This window comes from Heteronotia binoei, chromosome 7 (genome assembly GCF_032191835.1).
Source record: "Heteronotia binoei isolate CCM8104 ecotype False Entrance Well chromosome 7, APGP_CSIRO_Hbin_v1, whole genome shotgun sequence".
Lineage (NCBI taxonomy): Eukaryota > Metazoa > Chordata > Lepidosauria > Squamata > Gekkonidae > Heteronotia > Heteronotia binoei.
The window spans coordinates 39,406,037-39,433,557 of NC_083229.1; the positions used below are offsets into that span (position 1 = coordinate 39,406,037).

Consider the following 27,521-nt stretch of genomic DNA (forward strand, 5'->3'; position numbering starts at 1 on the left):
GTTTGATAGCCTGCCTCTGTCTCCCAACTCCTGGTATTATCTGGAGGTCTCCCTTCCAAATGCTTGCCATAGTTGGCCATGCTTAGCTTCTGAATTCTGATGAGATTGGGCTTGCTTGGGTTATACAGGTCAGGGATCCTGGACATACTTAAGGGTAGAAACACTTACAACTTGCTAAAAATAGTGGTGGAAAGAACAAACACCTCCCACTTCTCTCCCCCCCCCCCCCCCGCAATGATCCATCACAGTCTTCCAGGACTGTCTTGGAAATAAAGGCTAGCATATGCATTTAGCACTATCAATAATACATGTAAGGGATATAGTCAGTTATGTTGGGATAAGGAGATGCTTCCTCTCAGCCTGATAATTCCCATAAACCATCTACTAGCTTCTGCTGGGAAAGAAAATCATTGCCATTGCTGAGACCAGAAAGTCCTGGGCTGATAAGCAGCAATGGTGGCTGTCAGATGTCTCTGCATGGTGCTTTTACATATTGACAAAGAAGGGCAGGAGAAAATGGGGAGGACAAAGGTCAACTTCTTATTAGAAGCTGACCTAAGAGTATAGTAAAGATGTTTAGTATTCCTGCCAGGGGGAAAAAAGGAAACTATTTTAAGAACACTTGGAAAGCCAGACCCATTGATTATGTAACTGGAATGAAATGCTATGATTTCATAGGTATTCAGTTTCTACATATGTATATTTATTTTTTCTATTCTAAACATTGTTATGCATGAAAGTAAGTCCATACAAGTGATTTTATTTATTGCCACACAGCTTGGAAGTGCCAACTTGCTTCAGCAGTGTTCCTTCCAATTGAAATGTGACTACGTAATTGTAACCCACCAGACTGTCCTAAGAGAAAACTAACTCAGTACATTTCCACTCAGTGTTTCTGAAGGAACACATCATGATGCTTTTCAGTTTATTGTTGATCTTACTGCAGCCTATACAAAGAGGAGGGCATTACCAGATCTCCTGGGTTTTTGTAATTGTACATTTCATACATGACTTATTAAACTGGCAGAAGTAGTACAAATGATTATATATGTCCTTGGCCTTAGAATAAAGTTATACAATCCCCAAGTGATAAACAGCTGAAATTTACTAGTCCCCATGGTTTATTGCTCAGCATGTTTCACACGTATCTCTGTGATTTTGCAGATGTTCAGACCAAATGGTCAGCTTGCTTGTGATAGATTTTTTGGGACCTATCTGCATTAAATTTAATTTTATACCTTCACATATTCTTTTTTGGAGCTTTTCTCTTATCCCTTCCATGGCACTAAAATCTTCAGCATAGAAAAGATGTTTGTCGGGAGGGTCAGAAGCAATTTGTCGCAATTCTTCTTCAATTGCTTTCCCTACCCCAACAGCGTACATGGTAATTCCTAAAGAAAAAATGGATTGATGTCATTATGATAGCATGATGATATAAGGTACACTTCAGCATTATTATGTGACTGCTTTTATTTATGAAAGGTAAGTCTGCGGGGCAGAGGGGAAGAAAGCATGGTGTTGATATTCTTTTTTCTGAAAGTAAGTAGCTTGAGGGAATCTGTGCTCCACATTATTTTGTAAATTGATTTTTTATTCCTTATTTCCTACTTTTCTTACACCACCGACCAGATCCAGATTTGCTTAATTTTCGATATATTGCTATATCAGGTGCCTTCCAAATATGCCAGTTTTAAAATTGGCATGATAGTTGACCTTGAACTAAAAAGGATTGCACCCAAACAAAATCTTTTAAAAACAAAACAATGCATACAAACACCTTACTCCCAAGAAAGTCAGTTACATTTGTTCAACTAAAATAAACAGAAAACACTGAAATTCATGGGGGAAAACCACTAATATCAAGGTTTATTATACCTGTCAGCATCTACACATGGCTGGATATTATGCTACCACTGCATCCAGTTGCAAAGGATTGCTATATGTGCCAGGACAACACAATATAATATGTTGCATGCAGCCTGTCTCTAGACTGAAACTGAAGCATAGTACTCTCTATATCAGGGGTGGCCAAACTTTCTTAATGTTAGGAGCCACATAGAAATGTCAGATGTTTGAGAGCCACAAGACATGAACTTCTGGTGGAAGGAAGGAAGGAAGGAAGGAAGGAAGGAAGGAAGGAAGGAAGGAAGGAAGGAAGGAAGGAAGGAAGGAAGGAAGGAAGGAAGGAAAATAGATGGTGGGAGAGAGGGAGAGGTGTAAAGAAAGCAACTTTAAATGTGTTCTCCAAGCCTCTGACTGGTTTGGCATGAAGAAGGGATTTAAAGAGACAAATGCCTTCTCCAAGCTGGCCAATGGAGTGGGGAGGACTTCAAGAGCCACAATTTGGCCATCTCTGCTTTATATAGTCCTTACTACAGCTGTTGGCCACAGATATTTCTAGTCAAATATGCCTGACATCACTGTTTAGTCATTACCCTCTACCCTTTTCATTCAAATTCATTTTGTACCCATTATGATCAATCTTTCATATTCTCTTAAGCACACAATCCAGGTTCCAAAGGTGGATTGACCCAGCACTCCAACAATGGGATGCAAGGATAATGCATCCACCCAGGTAAGCAAGGGATTCCCTTCATCCTTCAAAGGCAATTCCCACACAGGGTAAATATACCCAGTGCAGAGATAATAGATTCTGTAGGTATTCTGGGAATACATCACCAGGCTGCCAATGCAGTGTTATACTACTGTAACCTCACATGCAAGTGTGGGACACAGGAAACACAATCCCCATCCAAGGTTACTGCTAGCCCCTCTACTCTAACCTTTCCAGCTTCTTACCAAATGTTCATGATGCTTATTACCTTACAGAATCAGCCTTTAGAGCCAATCTTGGAAAGACTGCAGGCAAGAGATCCAATGCAATTCCCTTCAAGGCATGAGTAATTACTGGCCTGATGATCACACTATCACCCCAACAGGTGACTGTGACCAGATAGATTGAAACCCAACAGGTGACTGTGACCAGATAGATTGAAAGTACTTCAGAGTGTGTGAACTGTGTTGTCTTATTCTGCCTCTTTTTTCTATTTTTTGCTGCTGATCTACCTTTTTGCCAACTAAAAGGGAAGTTTCATAGTTTTATCAGCATCTTCAAGTGCATTCCTTCTGTTCATCATAGAGGTACTTTCCTCCATTGTTAAGCTACTGAAAAGGCAATGGAAATGTCTTATGCCAATGCCATCTGGAAAGGGGGCTGTAGCAAGGAGAGCAGTTAGGAGAGATCGAGTGGAAAAGCTGGCTGGCTCTAACCCCCTCTGTTCCTTCTATGTAATTTTATTAAAGATTCAGTTCCTAAAGACAGATAGATGTGAAAGCCATCTTTAAGGGGATAACCGTTACTGATGTTTTCAAATATATATAAAGACAACTGCTTTTTTGTTTCCTTTCCCAGTGGAAACACTGGGGAAGGGTGTGTACATTCAGCAATGACATGCATGTCTCCTGCCTTCTTCCACATTGCTGCTGTTCCAGAAAAACTAACAACGTAAGCCCTTTTCATTCTGAATTCCTGCATTATAAATTATCTACACAGGCTTGAATTTTGCCAGAAGAAAAATCACAGCTCTTATTCCAGAGATTTGTTTTATTTTCATTCCTACTGGAGGCTGTTCTTTAAGCAATTATTACAAAATCCCCAAAATGAAATATTCAGTACTCAGGAGCCAAATGCACACTCAGCATAACTCCACTGGTTGTTGTGGGACTGAACCAACTTCTGGTACTCATTCTGGTATAATCATTGGCAGGTTTATCAATGGAAAAAGGAGTAGTGTAGTCACGTTTAACTCATAACTCCACTGCAAACCTTTCAATGTAAACCTAAACCTGGCATCTCCTCAGCCCCACAAGGTGAGTCACCATGGGCTTGTTTTTCAGTGTTCAAAAGAATGCTGCTAGTCTCAGGCATCCTTGTTACAGCCTGCAGTGGACTGGACATTTGACTTACAGGGGAATCTCCCAGTGGGCTGATGCTTTAGAGCAGGAGTCCCCCACAACACCTTTCCCGGTGCCTGCCAAGTATTTTTTAGAAAGTGAGTGGGGTCAGATGAGACTCCTGTCCAGCAGGATATGTAGATTAAAATAACATTTTGGCAGCAGCTGCCCCTATATTGTTGGTTTTATTCTCTCTTTCACTCCTCTTTTCCAGTGTGTTTTAAAAAGTACTCCTCTTGTCCCCTGTACTTGGGCTTCCTTTGCATTGCTGGTGGTGGCCATTTTATGGTTGGCTCTCCCTCCTGTGGCATCCGTTTTGTGGTCATGCCCATCACCCTGTGTCAAAATTCCAAAGGTGTCCAAAGATTTGAAACAGCATCCAGAAACAAGCACAGTCGACCATCAATGGTGCTAGTTAGGTCTGAATTAAGAGAATCTACAGAACTGCCTTGAAAAAGCTGCACAGATCAGTCAACTTGGCTTACTCCTGGGGTATTTCAGCTTCTCATCCTGGCCCAGTTATAGCCCTCCAAATGTGCAGTTTATTATTGCCAAGGAATTCATGTGCCTCCATATTCTCAGTGCCTAAGTAGATCCATAATGTATAGCGCAGATAGTATTTGCAACTTCAAACTTCACAGGTTTCAGATATCAACAGCAGTAGCAGCAACCAGGCAGCATTTTCCCCCTTAAGAATTAAATTATTCTGCTTTACTTTTCCTTTCAGCTTCCTAACTTCTTGGGCCACAATCCAAAGAACTCCAGCAGGATTTACTAAAAACACTTGCTGTCTCAAAACTCATTTGATACCTCCTCCCCCAAATAGTTTGCTGTAGAGTTCAAAAAAGAAAAGTTAAGAGCCCTGTCAAAGACAAGAATTCAGAAGCCTGACTCTCTAGATTTTGACTCTGCTGAGTCTGTAAACATCTACTTTGACAATTCCTTTTCAGCTTTTATTCTTGGATATATTTTCCAGGATATGCCAACTTCTTCGAATTTTAAGTCTTGAAACTCAATAAATTAGTGTCAGATTTTTGAATCCAAGCGTGTGTTGACACTTTTTAAGACTGGGTGCTAGTTTTCTTGACTGACTATCTTTTTATAAGCACCACATATATATTTATAGGCTGTCTATCTTTTTATAAGCACTGCATATATATTTATATTATAATTCCCCATCTTTTCCCCTCTAGCAACATTTTAAAAACAGTTGTAAAACTACTTCATGGATTGAGGGAAGGTGACAGCACAGAGGTTAGCCAATCAGCATCATCCCAAACCAACTTCTGCTGTAAACTTTCTCCTTCTGGAGAAGGATCTGAACACAGTAGGTTGCCATTAAAGTTCACTCCACTGATTAATAAATGTCTGATTTAATTCTCAGAGACTGTAATGCAAACACACAAACCATTCTAAATTGGAGCGAATATGCATACATACATAGCTTTTCAGAAAGTTTTTTACTGGCTATTTAAACCTGGTAGTTTTAAGTAAACATCCATCTTACCACTGTGCTTTGCTTTAGCAGCCCATTCTGAAACATCATCTTGGGCCCGTCCATCTGTAAACACCACAGCCACTCTGGGCACTTTTGCTGAAAAGCGTCTGGCCCCTTCTGCTTCAGTGAAGCTCTTCTCGGCCATTTGCTTCAGGGCAAGTCCTGTCATGGAGCCTTTCCCCATATATTTCATTTGAGACACAGCTTTTATCATGTCTTTGGCTGTGTTGAATTGTTTCAGTGTAAATTCTGTGCGAACTTCAGAAGAATACTGCAGCAATCCAACATGTGCAGCTTTGGGAGATATTGTAAGAAAGTCCAAGATTCCAGTTACAAACTCTTTGACGATTTCAAAGTTATTCTCTCCCAGACTTTTTGATCCATCTATTACAAATACCAGATCAACCGGGCCTTCTGTACATTCTGTATTTTAAAAAGATGAAAAAGGAAGGAAATATACACTTTATGGAAATTTGGTTAAAGAACATTAAAAATATCAAGATGGAATATTTTCTTGTATAATCATGGTGAATAAAAGCATATTATACTGTTGTAAAAATTATATGCCAGTGACAAGTAAACTGCAAGAAGATCAGTAGACGTCAACTTTGAATACATCATGGAGATCTTAAAACGCAGAGGTACTTTCCTTAAACAGATTTTGGAGAGGTGTTTCTTTAAACAGATTTTGAAGACATAAAGTATAAACCACCTAATTACATAGTTGCAGTTAGGTATATTGGCTTGGATCCTAAGTTACACTGTTGGAGCAGTGATCTCTCATGTCCAGTAACCCAGATGCAGCATGGGAAGTGAAATGGGATAAGGAGACTCACCAATCATCTCTCTTCTTCAGAAGAAGTATCTTACAGTGCAATCCTCAGCATATATATTCATAAATGAATCCCAGTGGGTTAAATGGGACTTAATCCCTAGAAAGGATGTTTAGGATTACAGCCTTACAATGCCACCCTCAGCTAAGTTATACTCATCTAAGTCCATTGAAGTCAATAGGCTTAGAAGAATATAACTCTGCATAGGGTGGCATTGTAAATCTAGAATAAAGAGGGGAATAAAGGAGACAGTGAGTGTGGAAACAAATATTGAGATTTCTTGTGGAAGATCCGTGGGGTTTCTTAAGAATATTTAAGTAGTTGACTCAATTCACACAGGAAGTGTGAACCTGGACCCAGATAGACCAAGACTGTGACTTTGACCTCAGGTGTTACTCTGTAGGCCAAACTCAGCCACCAGCTACTGTGCAGATCTTTGCTCCTCAAGAAACTGTAATCCACCTCAGGATCCTGGAGCTGAAGGATCCTACAGACATCAGCTGAAGAAAGAAATGTAGTACAATAAAAATGACGGGCTTACTTCTGCATGCTTTCCCATTCTCTTCCAATATGAATCCCTCATGGCATTTACAGACATATGAATTGTTGTTGTTCATGCAGATATGCTCACAGCCATGCTCAATGGACTTGCAAAGGTCTTTACCTGAAAAAAAGATTAAACATATTTAGAAGAATCTACCAGTCAATATGTTTTCCCTTCATAAACACAAACATTAGAATGCACTCAGGTAATTCAGACCTGGTGGACTGGTGGCTAAGAAGGAAGGAAGGAAACTTCAGGTCTGCCCACTTGGCTAGAGGTGGAACTGTCTTGACTCTAACCAGCCTCCCACACATTTAGATGCCCTGTAGATTGGGTGTCTCCTATCAGCTGTTAGGCAAGCACTTTCAGCACCTAAGCACCTACATTATCCATTATAATAGTGAAGAAGTTTCTCAGACCCTTTGTGATTCCTTATAAACCACAGGACATTAGAATGAAATTGGCAGGGCTGGACCTGAATTTCTGGAGGTATTCCAACATACAGTAAATGAAACTGGAAGCAGAAAAGAAGAAACTTCCAAAGTGCAGATATTTTATCAGTTTTACAAATGTTTAATTATTGTGGCTTTACACACATGCATACACACGCAGGGCACTTCACTCATTCTGAATAATGCACTTTCAATCCATTATTAAGTCACTTTGCAACTGGATTTTACTGTGTGAAATGGCAAACTCCACTTGCAAAGATCACTATAGTGCATTGAACATGGACTGACAGTGTATTATTTAGCATGTACAAGAACATGCGCACCCCCACCACCACCCTGGAATTGTAGTCTAGTAATGGTTATTTGCTAGAGAGCTCTAGGTCCCTTTATAGAACTTTAGATTCCAGAGATCTTGGGGAAAAGGAAACAAGTGTCAAATTCATTTAAGTCTTCTAGAGAATACTGGAACATTTGTTGCAAATAAAGAGTTTCAGAGTTATCCATTTACATCTGAAAAGCTTTATTTATATCAGCTGCACTATTTATTGTAAGCATCTTGGCATTTATGAGTGTAAACATCTTCCAAACAAACAATAAATATGGAATTACATGGCTTGCAGAGAGGAGAGGAATTAAAATTTCTTACTTCTACATGTTTTTTTATCCTCAGCCAGTATAAATCCTTCATGGCATTTGCAGACATATGAATCTTTATTATTAACACAGACATGCTGGCATCCATGTTGAACTGACTTGCAAACATTTTCATCTGGGTAAAGTTAAAAGAGTGAGTTGGTTAAAACATTTCTACTAGACTTGAGTATTTCTTTTAATTATAATAATTACAAAAATGGGGTGTTCTGTAATTACTGTAATTAATATGAAAAGGAAACAAATTCCTCATATAAATAGCCCATAACAACAACAGCAAAACATTATTTAGTTTTGTACTGGTTTCTTTCATTATTGTAGTCTGCCTCTATTGGTTTCTCTTTTACAAAGCAGTCAGCATATTCATAATAAAGGCATAGACAGAGCCCAGTGTTACTTAGGGGAAGCAGGGAGAGAGACTCTGTGCTCTCCTAATTGAATGCAAGCTGTAGCCACTAGCATTACATACACGTATGAGGTATTCCAATCCTGAAGGATACAGTATGGAACTTTGCCTTCCATTCTTCCAATGCCAGCTTGCCTATCCGCCTTACCCTCCTTGTGCCACCAACTGCCCTTGCCTTGTCAGTCTGCCTCTTCCTTGTGCTGCTGTTTTTCAAGCTACCGTAAGTGGCTACAGTGCTGTTGTCTGTGTTACTTTTGGAATCTTTCTCATTCATTCTTGCATGAACTTAAATGTTAAACATGGGTGCCTTTCATGGCCTTAAAATAGAGAGCCTCTTTATTCTACCTGTCTGAAATTTGGCAATGTTGGTGTCCTCATGGAGTACTACAATTCCCCTGAGTTTTGTCCAGTTTGGATGGAAAACCATAAAAGTTCAGAACCAAGAAAATAACAATTAAAGAAACAATAATGACACAAAACTATACAAAAACAATCCAATAATGAAACAGATCCTTTTAGATTTCATAACAAAACCAACAAAACAAATTCCCATGCACAAGTCTAATGTACAGATTACATGCTCTTTTCAATTAAGATTAAAGAGCTTACATCTGCAGGTGTGCCCGTCATCCCTTAGTACAAATCCTTCATGACATTTGCAGGTGTAGGAGAAATCGTTGTTGACACAGAGGTGTTCGCAGTCATGATCAACTGATTTGCAGAGGTCTTTACCTACAGGTAATTTAGATAATTCATGCAGCTTGTGACATGAAACAAAAGGCAAAAAAAGAGAGGCCCAAATCATATCCAGCTTTCATACAATTAAAATTAAATTATACAGGAAATAGGAATGTAGTGCCAAAAGATCAAAAGATGCCAAATGCTGGAGAGGGTGTGGCTTCCAGGGCTCATTTATTCATTGCTGGTGGGAATGCCCTGTTGTGATGGAATTCTGGAGGAAAATTTTGCCCACTGTTGAACGTATAATTGATCACAAAGTGCCCTTCACCCCCGACTCCATTTTGCTTAACCTTTGGAAAAATGGGGAAATGCCTAAGCATAAACATGAATTGGCTTCAATGCTTATTTTAGCCGCAAAATTATTAATAGCTCACCATTGGAAAGCCCCTGTCTTGCCTTCTAAACGTAATTGGTTTCTAAAAATTTGGGACCTAGTAGTAATGGATAAGCTGGCTACTACCATAAAAAATTCTGAAGCATCAGAGAAAGGTCTAGATAAAAACATGTTTGTAGAGAAATGGTTTCACTTTTTTGCTTATGTACAATCTGAACAAAAAACATTGTGTAAATTACCGGATAAGTATTTAACTTTTGCTTTATATTAGAAATACACTCTGCATATTGTATTCATAACAGGATGGCTTGTAAGGTAGATTCTATGGTTATTAGTATTATAGTTGATGTTTGTTGGAATGTATTTTTGTTTTTAATTAATAAAAAGTTTAAACTCCAAAAAAAAAAAAAAGGAATGTAGTATTTACCATGTAATTTCTGGAGGTTTCCCCTTCCTCCTTCAATAGGAATCCCTCTTAATAATACAGGTGACAGAATCATTGTATTTATCAGCCCAGGCATTTGTACCATACCAATGTTATATTTTTACCTATTTTAACTAGTTTTAGTTGTTTCTGAATTGTATTATATGTGTTTTGTTTTCTGTATTTGTTTCCATTGCTTACAACAGGAAAAAGCAAATCCAGTTGTAATTTTTTTCTTCAATCAATTGAGATGATATTTTTTAGGATATTACTCCTCATTCAAAGACTCCTCTCCAGCAGAATTTAGGCAGATGGGTAAAAGGTAATATGTTTTATAAGCAATTAAAATTCTTAACCCTCACTATGAGCAAAAGCAGATGGTTGGCCACACAAAAAAAAGAAAGTTGTGGAGTCCAAATAGGAAATAATAACAAATAGGAGAACATTGAGAGTGAGTCTATCCAGTCACGTAAAGGAAGTGAAGTGGTGGGAGGTTTAATCAACAAATATAACTTGCAGGTCGGGGAGCTAAAGTTGTCCTTCCCACACTTTACTTTGCTGAGTTCCAATGATTTCAGTTTTTTTGTTTCTAAGACCAACTCTGATACTGGATGTGAGTTGACTGAGAGGAAAATTCTGAAAGAAGGTTTGGTTGGAATGGATGGGGTTTAGCTCCCCCCACCTATATTCTTTGTTTCTGTTTAAAAACTGACAATCCCTATCACCACCATCTTTACACATATAAGATAAATTATTTGTTTTGGATATGCTATGATATTACTTGGAATGGATTTCTCTCAATCAAATTGTGAGGATACTTGAGAGATCTCAGATCTATGCTTATCATTGATGGTGTATCAGTAAAATTCTTCTCCCTACAGATGATGGAGGTGCCTTTCACTGACAAAAAACAAGCATTGGATCAACTCAATACCAGGAAGAGACCATAAATATACTGACCAGAGGGGGCAATTTTTCACCCCTCCCTACTACAGAACCCTATATTGCACATGGCATGGTACCTGGCAGTTCCCTGTACCCCAAGTGCAGCACTGCGGAGGTCATGAGGAGGGGCTGCAGTGGGAGGGAGGATGTGGGAAAGGTTTTTTCTGTTAGGAAAGTTCCACTGATGGTTCATTGGCTACAACTCACTGAATGCTTTGCACATGTATTGAGACAGCACAACAAATGCTGACCACTACAGGTTAGAAGAGTGGCATTTGCTTGCTTACTTCTGCAGGTTTTCCCATCCTCCGTCAGTACAAACCCCTCATGGCACTTGCAGACATAGGAACTGCCATCACTGACACAAAGGTGGTTACAGCCGTGGTTCACTGATTTACAGACATCTCTACCTGGAAAAAAGGCAATCCTTTTCTGGTAAAATATCTGTAGTATGAACAATGCTTAAATATCATCACAAAGACTGCAAGCTCTCAATGGAAGTCATGATTCAGTGGTAAAGCATCTGCTATGCATGCAGAAGGCCCCAGGTTCAAACTATGGCTTATTTGGTTAAAAGGCTCATTACCAGGTGATGGGAAAGACCTCTGCCACAGACCCTGGAGAGCTGTTGCTAGTTAGAGGAGACAATATTGACCTTGATAGCTCAATGGTTTGATTCAAAATAAGGCAGCTTCATGTGTTCAGTCTGCTGCTCTTTTTTCCCAACAGCCCCCCCTCAGCTTTCCAATTTGGTTCTGGATCTCCACCTTCATGCAATGTCCCAAGGAGGGCTGGTCCTGGTTAGTACCTGGATGAAAGGCCCTGACCTGGATGGCCCCAGACTCATTAGATCTTAGAAACTAAACAGGGTTGGTCCTGGTTAGCATTTATATGGGAGACCACCAAGGAAGTCCAGGATTACTACGCAGAAACAGGCAATGGCAAACCACCTTTGTTCGTCTCTTGCCTTGAAAATCCTATGGGGGGAGGGGTCACCATAAGTTGGCTGTGACTTGCCAACTTTCCACCACCACCATTTCATAGTAATTCTTAAGGGGGGGAACTAGTCAAACAGCCCCCCACCAAATTTATCTTTCACAAACAGGAGATGTAACTTAGTCACAGTAACAGTTTTGTAATTCATTCAGTTTATATGACTTACCTATTTTATACAGAAACAAGTTAACAGGACAGAGGAAATAAAGCTTACGTTTACAGGTCTTCCCATCACTGTGCAGTACATATCCTTCAAAGCACTGGCATGCATAAGATCTGTCACTATTCACACATTTATGTCCACAGCCATGGTCGCTCAGCAAGCAATAGTCTATTCCTGAGAAGAAAAGGAGGCTGTCAGTAGAAAAAGTATCCAGCTATTTCAGGATGGATCCAGGCTAAACTTTCCTGCCTTTCCTCTCCCACTGAAGCCCTAATCTCCAAGAAATGCTACCCCTGAAAGATGTGGTGTTTGTCCACAGTAGGAATGGAGAACCCGTGGATTCATGATTTAGCCTTCACTAAATAAAATGTGAATAAACTAGATAGATTTTTTTCCTCCAGTACTGCATCTCATTTTATAGTGCTGAAATTTCTCCTGATTTAGTGGTAAACGGCCAGAAGAAGAACAGGAAGATGTTGTATATAGATGAACCTTGTAGCTCTGAGCCAGAATGCCAGTGTACACAGTTCATCTGCACATGAAGTACCACTTGATAATCAGATATGAAGTACCACCAACCCATTTCAGTAGCTGATGTAGGATGCTTTGCCCGCATATGGTTAACACTTGTGTTCTAAGCATTTTTATGTTATCATTAGAATAAAGTGTTTTGATTCTGCTGCTGGTTTAAGCAGCTATTATAAGAACGCAAGAGAAACTGTGTTGGATCAGGCCAATGGCCCATCCAGTCCAACACTCTGCATCACACAATGGCCAAAAACTCAGGTAGCATCAGGAAGTCCACCAGTGGGGCCAGAACTCCAGAAGCCCTCCCACTGTGGTCCCTCAAGCACCAAGGATGCAGAGCATCACTGCCCCAGACACAGTGTTCCTTCTATAAGTTGTGGCTAATAGCCACTGATGGTCCTCTGCTCCATATGTTTATTCAATCCTCTCTTGAAGACCAAGCCCTATGAGGAAAGGCTGAGGGACTTGGGAATGATCAGTCTGGAGAAGAGGGGGTTGAGGGAGGACATGTTTGCTCTCTTTAACTATTTGAAGGGCTGTCACTTAAAGGAGGGCAGGGAGCTGTTCCTATTGGCAGCAGAGGTTAGGACTCACAATAATGGTTTAAATTAAGGGCAAGGAGGTACCAACTGGATATTAGGAAAAACTTCTTTACAGTAAGAGTTGTTCAACAGTGGGATCAGCTTCCGAGGGAGGTGGTGAGCTCTCGCTCACTGGCAGTCTTTAAGCAGAGGCAGGACAAACAGTTGTCAGGGATGCTTTAGGCTGATCCTGTATTGAGCAGGGGGTTGGACTAGATGGTCTGTATGGCTCCTTCCAACTTTGTGATTCTTTGTGAGTCTATACTTGTAGCTGCCAGCACCTCCTGTGGCAGTGAATTCCATGTGTTTATTACTCTTTGGGTGAAGAAGTACTTCCTTGTATCTGCTCTAAGTCTACTACTCATCAATTTCATTGACTGGCCATGAGTTCTTATATTGTGAGAAAGGGAGAAAAGTATTTGTTTCTCTATCTTCTCTATCCCATGCATAACTTTGTAATCCTCTGTCATGTCACCCCTCAATTATTTCAAGAGAAAGAGCCCTAATCTCTTTAATCTTTCTTCACAGGGAAAGTGATCCATTCCCTTAATCATTTTAGTTGCCCTTTTTTGCACCTTTTCCAATGCTGTATCTTTTTTGAGGTATGGTGACCAGAACTATACACAGTATTCTAAATGAGGGTGCACCATAGTTTTATACATGGCCATTATGATACTGGATGATCTGTTTTCAATTCCTTTCCTAATAATCCCCAGCATAGCATTTGCCTTTTTTTTATTGCAGTCACACACTGAGTCAACATTTTTAGTAAGCAACCTAACATGACTCCAAGATCTCTCTCATGGCCAGTTACCACCAGTCTGGACCCCATCAACATGTATTTATAGTTGGGATTACTTCACACTTGCCTATGTTGAACCTAATTTCCCATGCTGATGCCCACTTGTCCAGCCTCAACAGATCCCTCTGGAATGCCTCACGATCTTCCCTGGTTTTTACCACTCTGAATAACTTAGTGTCATCTGCAACTTAGCCACCTCACTGCTCACTTCCAACTCCAAATCATTAATGAACAAGTTAAAAGGCACCAGGCCCAGTACAGAGCCCTGTGGTACCCCACACACACTGCTTACCACCTTCTGCCGTGGAAAAAACAGGTTGCTTACCTGTAACTGATGATCTTCGAGTGGTCATCTGTGCAGTCACACACATGGGTCTTGCCGCAGGCAACGGATCCATACCTCGGAGCTCCAATAGCTCGTTTATAACGTCTTTTGGCGCGCTTTCCTCCCGCCCTGGGGAGCAGGCAGCGACTGCGCATGCCTGGAGCGGGGGGAGAGCGCCCATTCCACTCAGTTTCTTCCAGCCGCCACTGGCAGTGAGACTAGAAAGGTTGAAACAAGAAGTACCAAAGGCCAGCAGCGGGGAAGGCTGGGTGGGCGTGTGTGACTGCACAGATGACCACTCGAAGATCATCAGTTACAGGTAAGCAACCTGTTTATCTTCTTCGTGGTCTCTGTGCAGTCCCACACATGGGTGACTAGCCAGCTAAGTGTCCTGGAGGAGGGTGCTGGAAAAGAAAGAAGTTAGTCACGTGACCCATACCACGGACTGTACGACATAGGAACATAAGCGGATGCACTCACCCCTCATCTTAGTGAAAGATGGATCTGAGGACCGCTTGGCCGAAGGAGGCGTCACGTCGCGCACGAACGTCCAGCGCATAATGGGAGACGAACGTGGAAGGAGAGGACCACGATGCAGCAGCACAGATGTCCTCTAGGGAGACGCCGTGCAGGAAAGCCGAAGACATCGAGACCGCTCTAGTAGAGTGAGCCTTAAGGCCTTCGGGCAGAGGCTGTTTAGCTAGTTCGTAGCACAGCCTAATGGCACTGACTACCCATTTAGATAGTCTCTGGGTAGAGATTTTGTGTCCCTTGGAAGGGTTTCCGTATGCCACAAACAGATTAGGGTCCTTACGGAAGGGCCGTGTACGATCAAGGTAGAAAGATAAAGCCCTTCTTGCATCCAAAGAATGCAAGGCCCGTTGTCCGTGGTCGGTTGGGTTGGGAAAAAAAGTTGGCAGAGAGGTTGAAGACGATAAGTGGAACTGGGAAACAACCTTAGGAAGGAATACAGGGTCCGGTCTCAGGACAACCTTTTCCTTGTGGAAAATGGTGTAAGGAGGATCGTGGCGGAAGGCGCATAAGTCACTTGCCCGTTTGCCAGAGGTAAGGGCAATCAGCAGAGCTGTCTTCCAGGAGAGAAGGCTGAGGTCTGTGGTAGCCATAGGTTCAAATGGTGCTTTCATAAGCGAGGAAAGAACTAGGGATAAACTCCAAGTTGGGACAAGGGGTTTAACGGGTGGATTGAGGTGCAACATGCCCTTGAGAAAGGATTTTGACAAGGAGTGAGAAAAAACTGTTTTGCCGTCTACCGGATTGTGGAACGCAGAGATGGCAGACAGATGAACTTTCAGGGATGAGTAGCAGAGTCCTGATTTCTGTAGAGAAAGTAAATACTCTAGGATCATATTGAGAGGTACTGACTCAGGAAGTAGATGGTTAGCAGTCGCGAATGAACAGAAGCGCTTCCATTTATGTTGGTACGAAAGCCTTGTGGAGGGCTTCCTTGCGTTGCGAATAACGTGGGCTACCTCTGCGGAGAGGTAGGAGGTCGAATTCTCCAGGCCGTTAAGGCCAGTACCTGAGGATTGTGGTGCAATATCTGACCATTGGCTTGGGACAGGAGGTCGCTCACAAGCGGGAGGCGACGGTAAGTGTGATGAGATAACTGGAGAAGTCTCGTGAACCATGGTTGCCGTGGCCACCAAGGGGCTACCAGGATGCAGTCCGTGCCGTCTCGTACGATCTTGATCAGTACCCGAGTCAGTAGAGGGGTTGGAGGGAAGATGTAGTGAAGAGGGCCCGTCCAGCTGTGTAGAAAGGCGTTGTTCCCCCTTCTCGAAAAGTAGCGTGGGCATTTGGCATTGTTCCTGGAGGCAAAGGCATCCACCATGGGTGTCCCGAAGCATCTTAAAATGCGTCGAAGGTAGGTCGGATTGAGGGACCACTCGTGGTCGTCCACACGAAACCTGCTCAGAGAGTCAGCCAGGACATTGTCGACACCTGGGAGGTGAACGGCGGTCAAGTAAATGTTGTGTTCCAGACACCATTCCCACAGTAAAACGGCTATACGGCAAAGCCGGAGAGACCTGGTTCCTCCCTGCTTGTTGATATAGTAGACGGTTGCCATGTTGTCCGTTGAAATCTGAACATGCCTTCCGTTGATCAGCGGGAGAAAGGATAAAAGGGCCCTGTGCACAGCAATCAGTTCTAAGCAGTTTATGTGCATGGCCCTCTCGGAGGGAGTCCAAAGGCCTCTGACGGTCTTGTCCTCTAAGTGGGCTCCCCATCCCCACTTTGAGGCGTCCGTTGTCACAACAGCCACTGGAGGCGCCGGTAGAAACGGCATGCCCGCGAGGAGATTGCTGGGTATCGTCCACCACGTGAGGGATGAAAGTGCTCTCTGGGGAACCATGAGTAAGACACTCTGCGGTTGCAACTGAGGATGGTAGGCTCTCACGAACCAAAGCTGTAGTTGTCGCATCCTTAGCTTGGCAAAGCGGATGACGGAGGTCGTAGCGGCCATGAGGCCCAGCAAGCATTGGATTGTGAATGCAGGCTGGCAAGGTTGTCGTTGAATTGACCTGGCTAAGGTGATGATAGTAATTGCACGATCCTCAGGGAGGAAAGCACGGTGGAGAGAAGTGCGGAGGAGAGCCCCTATAAACTTGATGTCCTGAGTAGGCTCGAGATGGGATTTGGATGCGTTCACACAAAGTCCCAGGGATTTGAGAAGAGAGAGCGTTGTGTTGATGTTGCTCTGTAAACGACGCTGGGTCGGTGCTATGAGAAGCCAGTCGTCGATATATGGGAAGACTGTGATGTCTCGTAGTCTGAGGGCCGCTGCCACCACCGCCATACACTTGGTGAATACCCTTGGCGCGGTGGAGAGGCCAAAGGGTAGAGATACGTACTGGAAGTGGTCTTGTCCCATGGCGAATCGCAGATACTTCCGATGATGAGGTCGGATTGTCACATGGAAGTAAGCGTCCTGCAGATCTAGGGAAGCCATCCAGGAATTCCTGGGAATAAGAGGTAGGAGAGCCTGTAGGGAGATCATTCTGAACCTCCTGTATTCGATGAACTTGTTCAGCTCCCGAAGATCTAGGATAGGGCGCTTTCCTCCATCCCTTTTGGGGACCAGGAAGTATCTTGAGTAGAATCCCGTCCCTCGATGTTGGGGAGGAACGGGTTCTATGGCATTCTTCTGGAGCAGGTCCAGAATTTCCTGAAGGAGGAGTGCAGATGGAGGGGTAGCTATGAAGTGGTGGTGGTGTGGTGGCGAAACGAACTCTATTGCGTAACCTAGATGCACGATAGTAAGGACCCAAGAGTCGGTGGTGATGGAACTCCAACTTGGGTAAAAGGGAGATAGTCTGGTATGCCCGTTGGGAGAGTCAAAGAGACTGCTTGCCTGTCTGGGACTGCTTCTTAGAAGGTTGAGCCCGTGGCCTCTGATGAAAAGGCTGTTTTGGGAGAGGTTTCCTTTTCCAGAAATCTTGAGATTTAGGAGACCTTTGACGGCGCTGAAAGGATGGCTTCCAGGGTCTTTGCCTATTAGAGGGCAGTGAGGTTGGTTGTGTGACTCCAAGACGTTTCGCTCTCTTACGGCCGTCATCGACCGATGCGAGGACCTCATCCGTGGACGCATGGAATAGACCCAGGCCATCGAAAGGAAGGTCTTCTATACGCTGCTTGATGTCTGGCTGTAGGTTCGTAGAGCGCAGCCAGGCGTGGCGACGTAAAGCCACCGAGGTTGCGAAGACTCGGGAAGAACAGGAAACCGCATGGCGGATAGAGTTGATTTGTTGTTTTGAGACACGGGAAAGCTCAGAGACGAGAGCCGAGACAGCTTTTTGAGAAGAGTCAGGCATGGATGTGATGTGTGGGGTGATCTGGTTTGCCAAGTTGAAGGAGTAAGCCGCAAAATAGGCCAAGTAATTGTTCAACTTAGAGTTGGTTGAAGAGAAGCTATAGATTTTCTTAGCCAGAGTGTCCAATTTCCGGCCCTCGCAGTCCGGAGGAACGGGGTGGCGAGATTGTTTGTTCTTGGTGGCGGAATGAACAACAATAGAGTTGGGTGCCGGGTGGGAAGCGAGGAATTTGCAGTCAGCTGCGTGCACCCTATAAAGAGAATCCAGGCGTCGGGAAAGTGTAGGGATCGAAGCCGGCTTCTCCCAGGCTTCCTGGAGACCTTCAAGGTGTACAGGAAGCATAGGAAGCGTAGAGCTATCAGGGAAGTCTGCGCGAACCAGGTCGTGTACCACATCCGAGACCTTAGGTGAATCAGAGGACATAGGGATGTTTAGTGCGGAAGCCATGGTTGTGATCAGATTAAGGTAAGCCTTAGAACTATCGGATGGTGAAAGCCTAGGAGGTTGGTCCGATGAGGGCGAGGCTGGAGCCTCCTCGGAGTCGGAGTGGTCAGAGGTGTCTCTATCTGAAGTCGAGACGGGATGTTGTGGTGACTTGGGCTCGACGGGTGAAGGGTCCCGAGGACGTTTTAGCGGCGAAGTAGGCGGTTTGGAAACCGATGCAGATGCTGTCCTGGGAGAATCTCGGTTCCGAGAAAGAACAGGAGGCTGCACAACGTTGTGAGATCCCGGTGCAGTCTGGGAGCCGAAATCGTCTCGGGTCCGTAGGGCTGCCGCATCATCTCGGGTGCGAGGGGTTGGCTCTTCTCGGGAAGAGTAGTAGTGATGCTGATAATCATCATAGCAATCGGGAGACAGATGGCGGTAATAAGGAGATCGCTGGTCGCGTGAACGATAGTAGTCACGGGGTCCGGGAGAATAATAATCCCTGAGTCGAGGTATATAGACATCTCTGGAGAAAGACTCGGGGTCGAAGTCGGAGAGATGCCTGTAGCTGTGGCGCGATGGCGAACGCAGGTACCGATGGTAACGTGAGTGAAGTTGAGGTGACGGAGACCGGGATGGAGAACGGTCCCGTCGATAGTCGCGATGGTAGTCACCATACCGGGACCGGGAGCGATCGCGGCGACAGTCACGGTAGTCATCTCGATGCGGAGAGTTGGGACGATCTCGGATCGGAGATCTCGGACGGAGCGGAGACCGCGAGCGAGAGCGGGGCCGCGGGGATCGAGATCGGAGCCGATGAGAGGAGACTTGGGTAGAAGATTCCTTAAGCAGTGGGGTTGTAATGTCCTTAAGCACTGGGGTTGTAATGTCCTTGAGCAATGGAGTTGTAACGTCCTTAAGCACTGGTGTTGTGATGTCGAGGAAGGATTCTGGTCTGAGAGGTGGAGCCTCGGAGTCGAGAATATCAATAGGAGGGAGGCTGTGCACCGAGGGCGATCTAGAGCCAATCGGGATCACTTCAATAGAGGGTTGAGTGAGGCGGGGCATTTCCGAGATGACATCGGAAGGAGCCGAGAGTTCGATTGGTAAGATCGGATTCGAGTGCGCAGAAGCCGTTTGCGCAGCCGCCGAAGCCGATTGCGCAGCCGCCGAAGCCGATTGCGCAGCCGTAGCAAAGGCGGAAGTGCTGGAAGCCACGGAGCTAGAAGCCGACGGGTCGTGGTGCTTCTTAGGCGCCGAAGTGGTCGGGCTGGAGGTTTCCGGACTCGAGTGGTGTGGCTTCGACAGGCTCGATTCGCCGTGACGGGTCTGTTTAGGCGCCTTATGCCCCTCAGAGTGCTTAGAAGCCTTTCTGTCGGACTTATGCTTCCTAGGTACGATAGGAAGGGCCGAAGCTGCCGAATCTCCCGCTCTAAATGGGGGAGGCGGCGGATCTGAGGTAGACATCGCGCGGAGAGAAGATTCGATGAGGAAACTACGAAGACGAGCTGCTCTGTTCTTGCGCGCCTGCTTACCGAAGCAAGCGCAGTGGTGGCAGTTATCGACTCTGTGGGATTCCCCCAAGCAAAAGAGGCAGAGCGAGTGACCGTCAGAGGACGGAATTTTAGAAGCACACTGCCTGCACCTTTTAAAGGTGATTTTCCCTTCCATCCGTTCCGGACAGGGGAAGAGAGGGAAGGGAGAGACGGGGTTGGGGGGGGGGGTAGAAAGGAAGAAAGCGAAAGCGCAGAATCGGGTTCTACCTTCTTTTTTTTTTATATATATTATTAGGACGAAGGAAAGAGTAAGTAGTAAGAAAAAGAGAGATAGTACGATACCAAGAGACGAGCCAGAGGAGGAACGCAACGAGGTAGGTGTTGTCCGGGCGGCGGAAGGGAAGAAACTGAGTGGAATGGGCGCTCTCCCCCCGCTCCAGGCATGCGCAGTCGCTGCCTGCTCCCCAGGGCGGGAGGAAAGCGCGCCAAAAGACGTTATAAACGAGCTATTGGAGCTCCGAGGTATGGATCCGTTGCCTGCGGCAAGACCCATGTGTGGGACTGCACAGAGACCACGAAGAAGATCTGCCCATTTACACTCACTCTCTGTTCCAAATGTTCACAGCCATGGTTGTTCAGCAAGCAATAGTCTATTCCTGAGAATATAATCCACAAGAGGACTTGCCCTCTTATCTCATGACTGCTGAGTTTACTTAGGAGCCCTTGATGAGGAACTTTATCAAAAGCTTTCAGAAGTCTAAGGAAACAATTGTGTCACCCTTGTCCATATGCTTGTCCACCCTCTCATAGAACTCTAAAAGGTTAGTAAGACAAGATCTCCCCTTACAGAATCCATTCTGATTCCTCAATAGTTTTTGTTCATCGATGTGCTTACTAATTCTATCTGTAATAATGGATTCTACCAACATTAGATTGACCAGCCTATAATTCCTGAATCTCCTCTGGAACCTCTTTTAAAGATGGGCTTTAAAAGTTACCGTCCAGTCCTCCGGAATGAAGGCAGATTTCAATGATAGATCGCATATTTTTGTTATTATCCTCTACAGCAATCGAGTAATATGAGGATTTTATTTTTTAGGTTTTCACAGGAAACTCCAAAGTAGAACAGAGCCTGTTTCCAAATAATAAGTGGGGCAAACTGGCAAGTAGAAGCAACATCCCAGAGGAATAATCATAAGATCAGGGCTTAACAGACACATGCCTAGAGTTAATGTAAAATGTTAGAGCTTTTGATGGGAATCCCAAGTGCTGCCTGGAGAAAAATAAAACCCCATAAACATTTTCCCTACTACTCAGGAAAAAGCCTTTTCCATTTGGTAGGTTAATAAAACTACTTTAAAAGGCCTCTTGCATTTTTTTGCAAGCATGGATTTAAACAGACACCATGGATTGGATTAGAACAGCACTAACTCTTTTCTCCTAATATGTGCTGCTTCTCAAGCTTATTCTTCGGGTGTTTTTCCTAAGGGCTATAGCTTCTCATTTTCAATCTGTTCATCCACGTTGAGGGTCTTAACAAAGGACTCAAAAACAAATCAGGATTTTATCTTTAGCAGTGTAGGTACGCTAGCAACTCACCAAGTACCGGTATCACAAGAACCTATCCCTTGGCAGCAGGTGAGGTAACAGCACTAGTGTAGTAGGGACAGTCACATGGATGTGTTTATTAAAACAATGTATATTCTGGCTTTCTGTTTATCTGTTGATATCACAAAGTACTGTACAGTTTTTCATTTGAGCTTTTCCAGTTAATTGGCATGCACTGTATAAAGCAATATGAGTACCTTAAATCAGCTTTCTATTCTCTGTACCCCAATCAAGAGACTCACGTGAACAAGTCTTTAGATCCTCATTAATGATGTACCCTTCAGAACACTGACAGACATAGGACTCCCGGGTGTTCACACACAGTTGCTCACAACCATGGTTGTTCTCAGCACAGTGGTCTACTCCTGAGTTAGGTGTTAGCAATGGAAGATAAAAGAATTGCAAATTTAAAATCTTCCCATCCAGATATGTAAGAATCCAGACATGAACAGAGAATGACATTTTTTGATCATTAGACATTCCACTTAACTACTGCTTTAAGCTTTTTGAGCAGTTCAATTCCTACTTCACTGAGGTAGTGGTAAAATCCTGGCTCACATAAAGTCAAAAGGTTAATGGCACAAAGACTACAATTTCACTGTGTAAACTGAGGAAACACAACACCATTTTGCACATTAGCATGGTTACATAGCTCTGATAGAGAATACTTCCAAGAGAGAGAGAAACACCAGAGACATGCACACAGTAGAGATTAATTAATCTTTGAAGGCTGGACTGTGGTCTCATGAAGAACAACTGGAAGGCAGGGTTGATACGTGCTTTTAAGAATGTACTGTGCAACTATGCTGGCTCTGGTAGTACACAGCAAAGCACATTTTTGGAAAGAAAAACATCTGAAAGGAAAGGAAAAAGACTTCTCTCAATCAAGTTGCGCCTTTAGTTTACTGCTCCAGGTGAGGTTTTTACAGCCCAGTCTTGGGTCAGTTCAAACAGGAAAAAAGCCTCAATGTTATTCTTTTGGACCTTCCCTGGATATAAAAATGACAGCAGAACAGCTCTATATGAGCTGGCATTCCACAGACATGCTGGCTTTTGTGATTTCCAGGACTGCAGAAGAGGGTGTTCACTTAGGGAAATGTTCCCGCTCAAAGGTGTTGCATGAGAATATCTGGGTACTAGTTTGTTTTACTTGCTTTGTTTTATCCCACCCTTTGTCCTCTATTGGAACCCAAAGCAGTTTATGCCATTTTCCTCTTCTTCCATTTTATTCTCACAACTACCCTGGGAAGGAAGTTAGGCTGAGAGTGTGTGAATGGCCCAAGGACACCCAGTAAACTTCCATGGCAGAGTGGGGTTCAAACCCAGGTCTCCAAGATTCCAGTCCACCACTCAAACCACTACACCACAGTGGCTACTTCTTTTATTATCAATCACTGGAATTCAAGGGATAGCCATTACCTTCTATTCATATTGCAGTACAATTGTGTTATGCTGTTTAAGGAGGAAAGATACCCATATGGAACACTAAAAAGCACACTTGCTGGATTAACAGTCAGTCTTAAGGCTACAAAATCCCTGTGTTTGTTGGAGGATATGACAATTCTGCCCTCCCTTACAGGGTTTTCCTGTTCGCTAAACAGCCCTTCCCAGTTGTTTGAATGTATATTGTTAGATGCTGACCTAGCCAAGAGAACTGAAGGGAGAGACTAAAATCCTTCTTCTCACAAAATGGCACAAAAGAGGCTGATGGTAAATTTAAAAATAAATCGTTTTATTTAACTTTGAGGGGATATGGTCAGGTATGAATCAGGTTTAGGAGTTATGAAGTGAACAGAGAACAGGACTGAAGTAACTGCGTATAAAAATAAACACCAGATATTTTGTCACAAGCAAGTAACTGTTTCTGATATTCAGACAGGTTTTTAGAACTTGAGGAAATAGATTTCTTAGCAGTTTTTCTTCCATAAACCAGCATAAGCTTCTTGGTCTAAGAGACGCGAAGCCCTCTGCTCATGACCTGAGTTTGAACCCAGTGGAAGCTGGTTCAGGTAGCCGGCTCCAGGTTGACTCAGTCTTCCATCCTTCTCAAGTCGGTAAAATGAGTACCCAAACCGTTGGGGGGGGCGGGGGGAGTGTAGATGATTTGGGAAGGCAATGGCAAACCATAAAAAGTCTGTCATGAAACGTTATGAAAGCAACATCACCCCAGAGTTGAAAACGACTGGTGCTTGCACAGGGGACTACCTTCACCTTTTTTAAGCTTCCCACATTCCTAACTTAGGGTCCTTCTTGGTCCTTTCCCAGTTTTTTAGCCCTTCTTCCCAGTCAGCTGTCAGTTCTTAAATGCCATTCTCAACGCAGAATTCCATTTGAATCTCCTGTCACTCAAGGTTCTCAGACTGGATAACAGCATTAACCTTTTACTGTCCATCACAGGGGACAATACTAGGGATTTGTATCTTTGTTCCAGTTGTGGTGTCCACTTGACATGGCAACCTACTTGTGTGGTTGGTAGGATGTGCAGTCCTGTTTGGGTTTTAAGATAAGTCTCATGGAGTGGAAAAGTGAGATGTAGACATAAAGGATGGTGGTCACTTGCAAAAGCAGGTAGGATCTGTAGGTTTCTCACTTGTGGAAGAGTAGCTGTATTAACCAAGAAATATTCAATGGTACTGTTTTTGATCCCCACTGCGAATGTAAAGCCCCCTGGGAAGTCTCCTTTTGTAGCCCCATTCAGGATATGGAGATTAGATCTTGCAGCCATGGCGTATAAACGTCTACCAGCAAAGTTGACTTTACCATCCTTCGAGTGTTGTGCATATAGGGTATGAAATAAATCATCCTCTGGGATTTGTATAATAAATGCCATGGGAATTTTGCATCTCCCAGATACATTTGGATTAGATTACCCTGGAAGTCACTGCCAACTCTATGATTCTATGACCCTATTCTATGACTCTTCTATGGCACTTTTCTGCTAGCAACTGTAGTTTGTGGGGAGAAGCAACATCAGCCTCCTCTATACAATTTTCATGTCTTCACACTCTCTCATGGAACTGCTTTTGGCTCCACTAAAAAATTATCTGTAGCCCCTTAAGTAGCAGCTCCACTGGACAGTCTGAAGATGTGGTGGTGGTGGGGAGGAAGGCTGAAACTGCTTTTCCCTGCAGGCTGCAGTTGTGAGCAGAAAAGGGTTGGCATGCATTTAGGAGGCAAAAAAATCTTCCATTAATCATGTGATACAAAATCCCCATGTCATTCCCCAAATAATGCAAGGACTTTAAGTGAAGACTGGCCTAAGAGGAACAAGTTAGAGGGTTACATAGAAAGAAAGCCAGATGTGCCTTATCTTAACAGCGCAGTTCTGTTTCCACAGATCCAAGCCAGTGTGTATAATTGTTACTGGAAAACTCAATGTGTTAAAAAAGCTCAAATTTGTAGCATTTTAAGAACTGAAATAATTATAGCCAGAGAAGAAGGAAACAGGGCAGCATTCCTGCCTCTCTTATTTATTACATGTATGGCCAACAAGCCCTGCAAAATCTGTAAACTGCTTTTTGTGATAAACAGACCCTCCCCAACAATATCTGAATAACTGAAAAATAAAGCATACGTTTTCAGGAATCTTTCCAAAATTAACATCCTACACAGTCACAAATGTTGTTGGCTTCAACTGAAATATGTGTTGGTTCTAGTAAGTTCCAGTTGGCACAGTCTCCATTTTCCATGAGTTCATTTATCACAAACAGAACCGTTCTCAAGGACAAGTATATTGTGAAAAAAGAACACTAAACTCTTAAGATAAACTAACCATGACACATAATGATAATGGACAGTCTCATATTAGTACTCTACTTTGAAAATAAGACTGCAGGAGAAATACAGATACCAAGTTTGATAACAAAATGCTGTAGTGTTTGTGCTGAAACAGCATAATGATAAATCTGCAGATAAGCAGGCTTCCAGCAGTTTTGGAACTTTCTCTTGTTTCAACACTTCGGCAAGCAAATTAAAAAATTGCTAATAGTAAAAGAGAATGACACACGATCTCCAGTATCTAGATTCTTGTGCAACTGAAAACAGCAACCCACACTCTGAAAATCAAGTCAAGGTTATTAGTGATTATTACAGTATATTCAGGTAGATTATGGCAAATTAGATCCTAACAGGGCTTTTATTGAGCAGGAATGCACAGGAACGCAGTTCCAGCTAGCTTGGCATCAGGGGGTGTGGCCTAATAGCCAAATAAATTCCTAATGAGCTTTTTCTACAAAAAAATGAGTCCCTTCGGATTCTGAGGTCTGCTGCACAACATATTATTGCAGTCTCTGGCCCTAAGGATGCCCGGCTGGCTTCAACAAGGACCACGGCCTTTTTGGTCTGGGCCTCTACTGTCAGACCCAGAGTCAAGGAAAAGACAGTTGAAGTTCAAGATCTTTATTCCCGCTTCATGGGTATACACACGCGTTGTCGGAACTGACCTATCTGTCAGTTCCCCCAACTTATAAACCTTTGCCCTGACCGTTATAATTCAAGCCAAAGCATGCCAAGCAAAAGCGGGGGTTTTGTGCGGGGGTTTTGCTAAGCTCTCATCTCCGCAGGTGCCCCCTATCAGTTCATGGTTCGCATTTCCTCCAGCTCTTTGACCGTGGTTACCTAGCAACTAGCCAATTCCCAGACATGCCATCCTCCCTCCAGATAATCAACAAGCACCACATAGCATTGAAGCATCGCATAGCATTGCACAATGCACATGACAAGAGGAACAAGATGGACTGACTCTTGACATTCTGCTCCCCCTAAGATCCCCTTCCCCAGGGCTTATTAGGATGTTTGTTGTAAAAGTCTTTAATTAAAGCTTTACAGTTTGGATCTGTATCTTTGGAACTGACCCATTCGACCTGACAATGGAAAGTGAGTCCATTTGATGAGATAAAACAGTTCACCACATTTGATCTTGGCATCAAGGATTTCCTGCACTTCATGATGAATCTCACCACGAACCAGAGTCGGGGGTGGTGGTTTCGTCTGGGGGTGCCGAAGCGAGGGTCCAGGGTCCTTCTTCAAGTAGCTGGCGTGGAAACAAGGGTGGACATGTTTAAGGTTTTTTGGCAGTTCTAGTTCAACAGTTACTTTATTTATAATCCTTTTGATTGGAAAAGGTCCCAAATATTTCATCCCTAATTTTTTATAGTTTTGTGCATTAGACAAATGTTTGGTCGAAATGTACATCTTGTCTCCCACTGCTAAGTCCCAGAGTTCAGAGTGTTTTTTAACATATTGAGTTTTGTAGGCTTCTTGCGCCCTCTGTAGTTGCTTACTAATAAGCTTCCAACCTCCTGCTATCCCTTGCCACCATTCGGTAAAGTCTGCGGGGGCTGACGAGGGGGGGGCAATTTGCTTTCATATCCATACACCGCTTGGAAGGGGCTCACTTTAGTGGCACTATGCACGCTGTTGTTGTAAGCATACTCTGCAAAGGGTAGCAGAGTCACCCGATTGTCTTGTTGGAAGGACGTATAGCAATGTAAGAACTGTTCAAGCTCCGCATTGATGCATTCCATCTGTCCGTCCATCTGTGGGTGGTAGGCGGAGTTGAGCCCTTGCTCCATTCCCGCTAGTTCACAGAGGTGCAACCAAAATTTGGCAACGAATTGTGGGCTGCAGTCGGAGACCACCTTAGTGGGGAAGGCATGTAGTTGAAAGATGTGCTGGATAAACATCTTATTGTGTGTAGCCAAAAGATGTGCCAGCTGCTTGGCCGTGGGGAGTTGCTTACACAGCACAAAGTGAGCCTGCTTAGAAAAAGTGTCCACTACCACCCAGATCACTGTCTTCCCCATCGAGGGAGGTAAGTCAGTTATGAAGTCCATGGATATGCATTCCCAGGGGCGCGAGGTGGGGGGGAGAGGTTGCAAGTGCCCTGGTGGCAACCCCCCCTCTTTTTCACCATGATACAGGTGGGGCATCCTGTTGTATATTCTTCCACATCCTTATGTAAACCTGGCCACCAGAATTGT

At 43.7% G+C, this 27,521-nt stretch overlaps 1 protein-coding gene across 2 annotated transcripts in view; it reads right to left on the bottom strand.

Moving 5' to 3' along the window:
* Nucleotides 1–27,521, bottom strand: part of MATN2 (matrilin 2) — a 70,921-nt gene that overhangs the window by 11,044 nt on the left and 32,356 nt on the right. For both annotated transcript variants that reach the window (XM_060243450.1, XM_060243451.1), the window contains exons 9-16: nt 21,783–21,905; nt 11,993–12,115; nt 11,070–11,192; nt 8,948–9,070; nt 7,928–8,050; nt 6,827–6,949; nt 5,462–5,875; nt 1,239–1,391 (exon numbers count right to left, since the gene is read on the bottom strand). In XM_060243450.1, the coding sequence (XP_060099433.1) occupies nt 1,239–1,391; nt 5,462–5,875; nt 6,827–6,949; nt 7,928–8,050; nt 8,948–9,070; nt 11,070–11,192; nt 11,993–12,115; nt 21,783–21,905 (1,305 nt within the window). The remainder of the gene's footprint in view (nt 1–1,238; nt 1,392–5,461; nt 5,876–6,826; nt 6,950–7,927; nt 8,051–8,947; nt 9,071–11,069; nt 11,193–11,992; nt 12,116–21,782; nt 21,906–27,521) is intronic.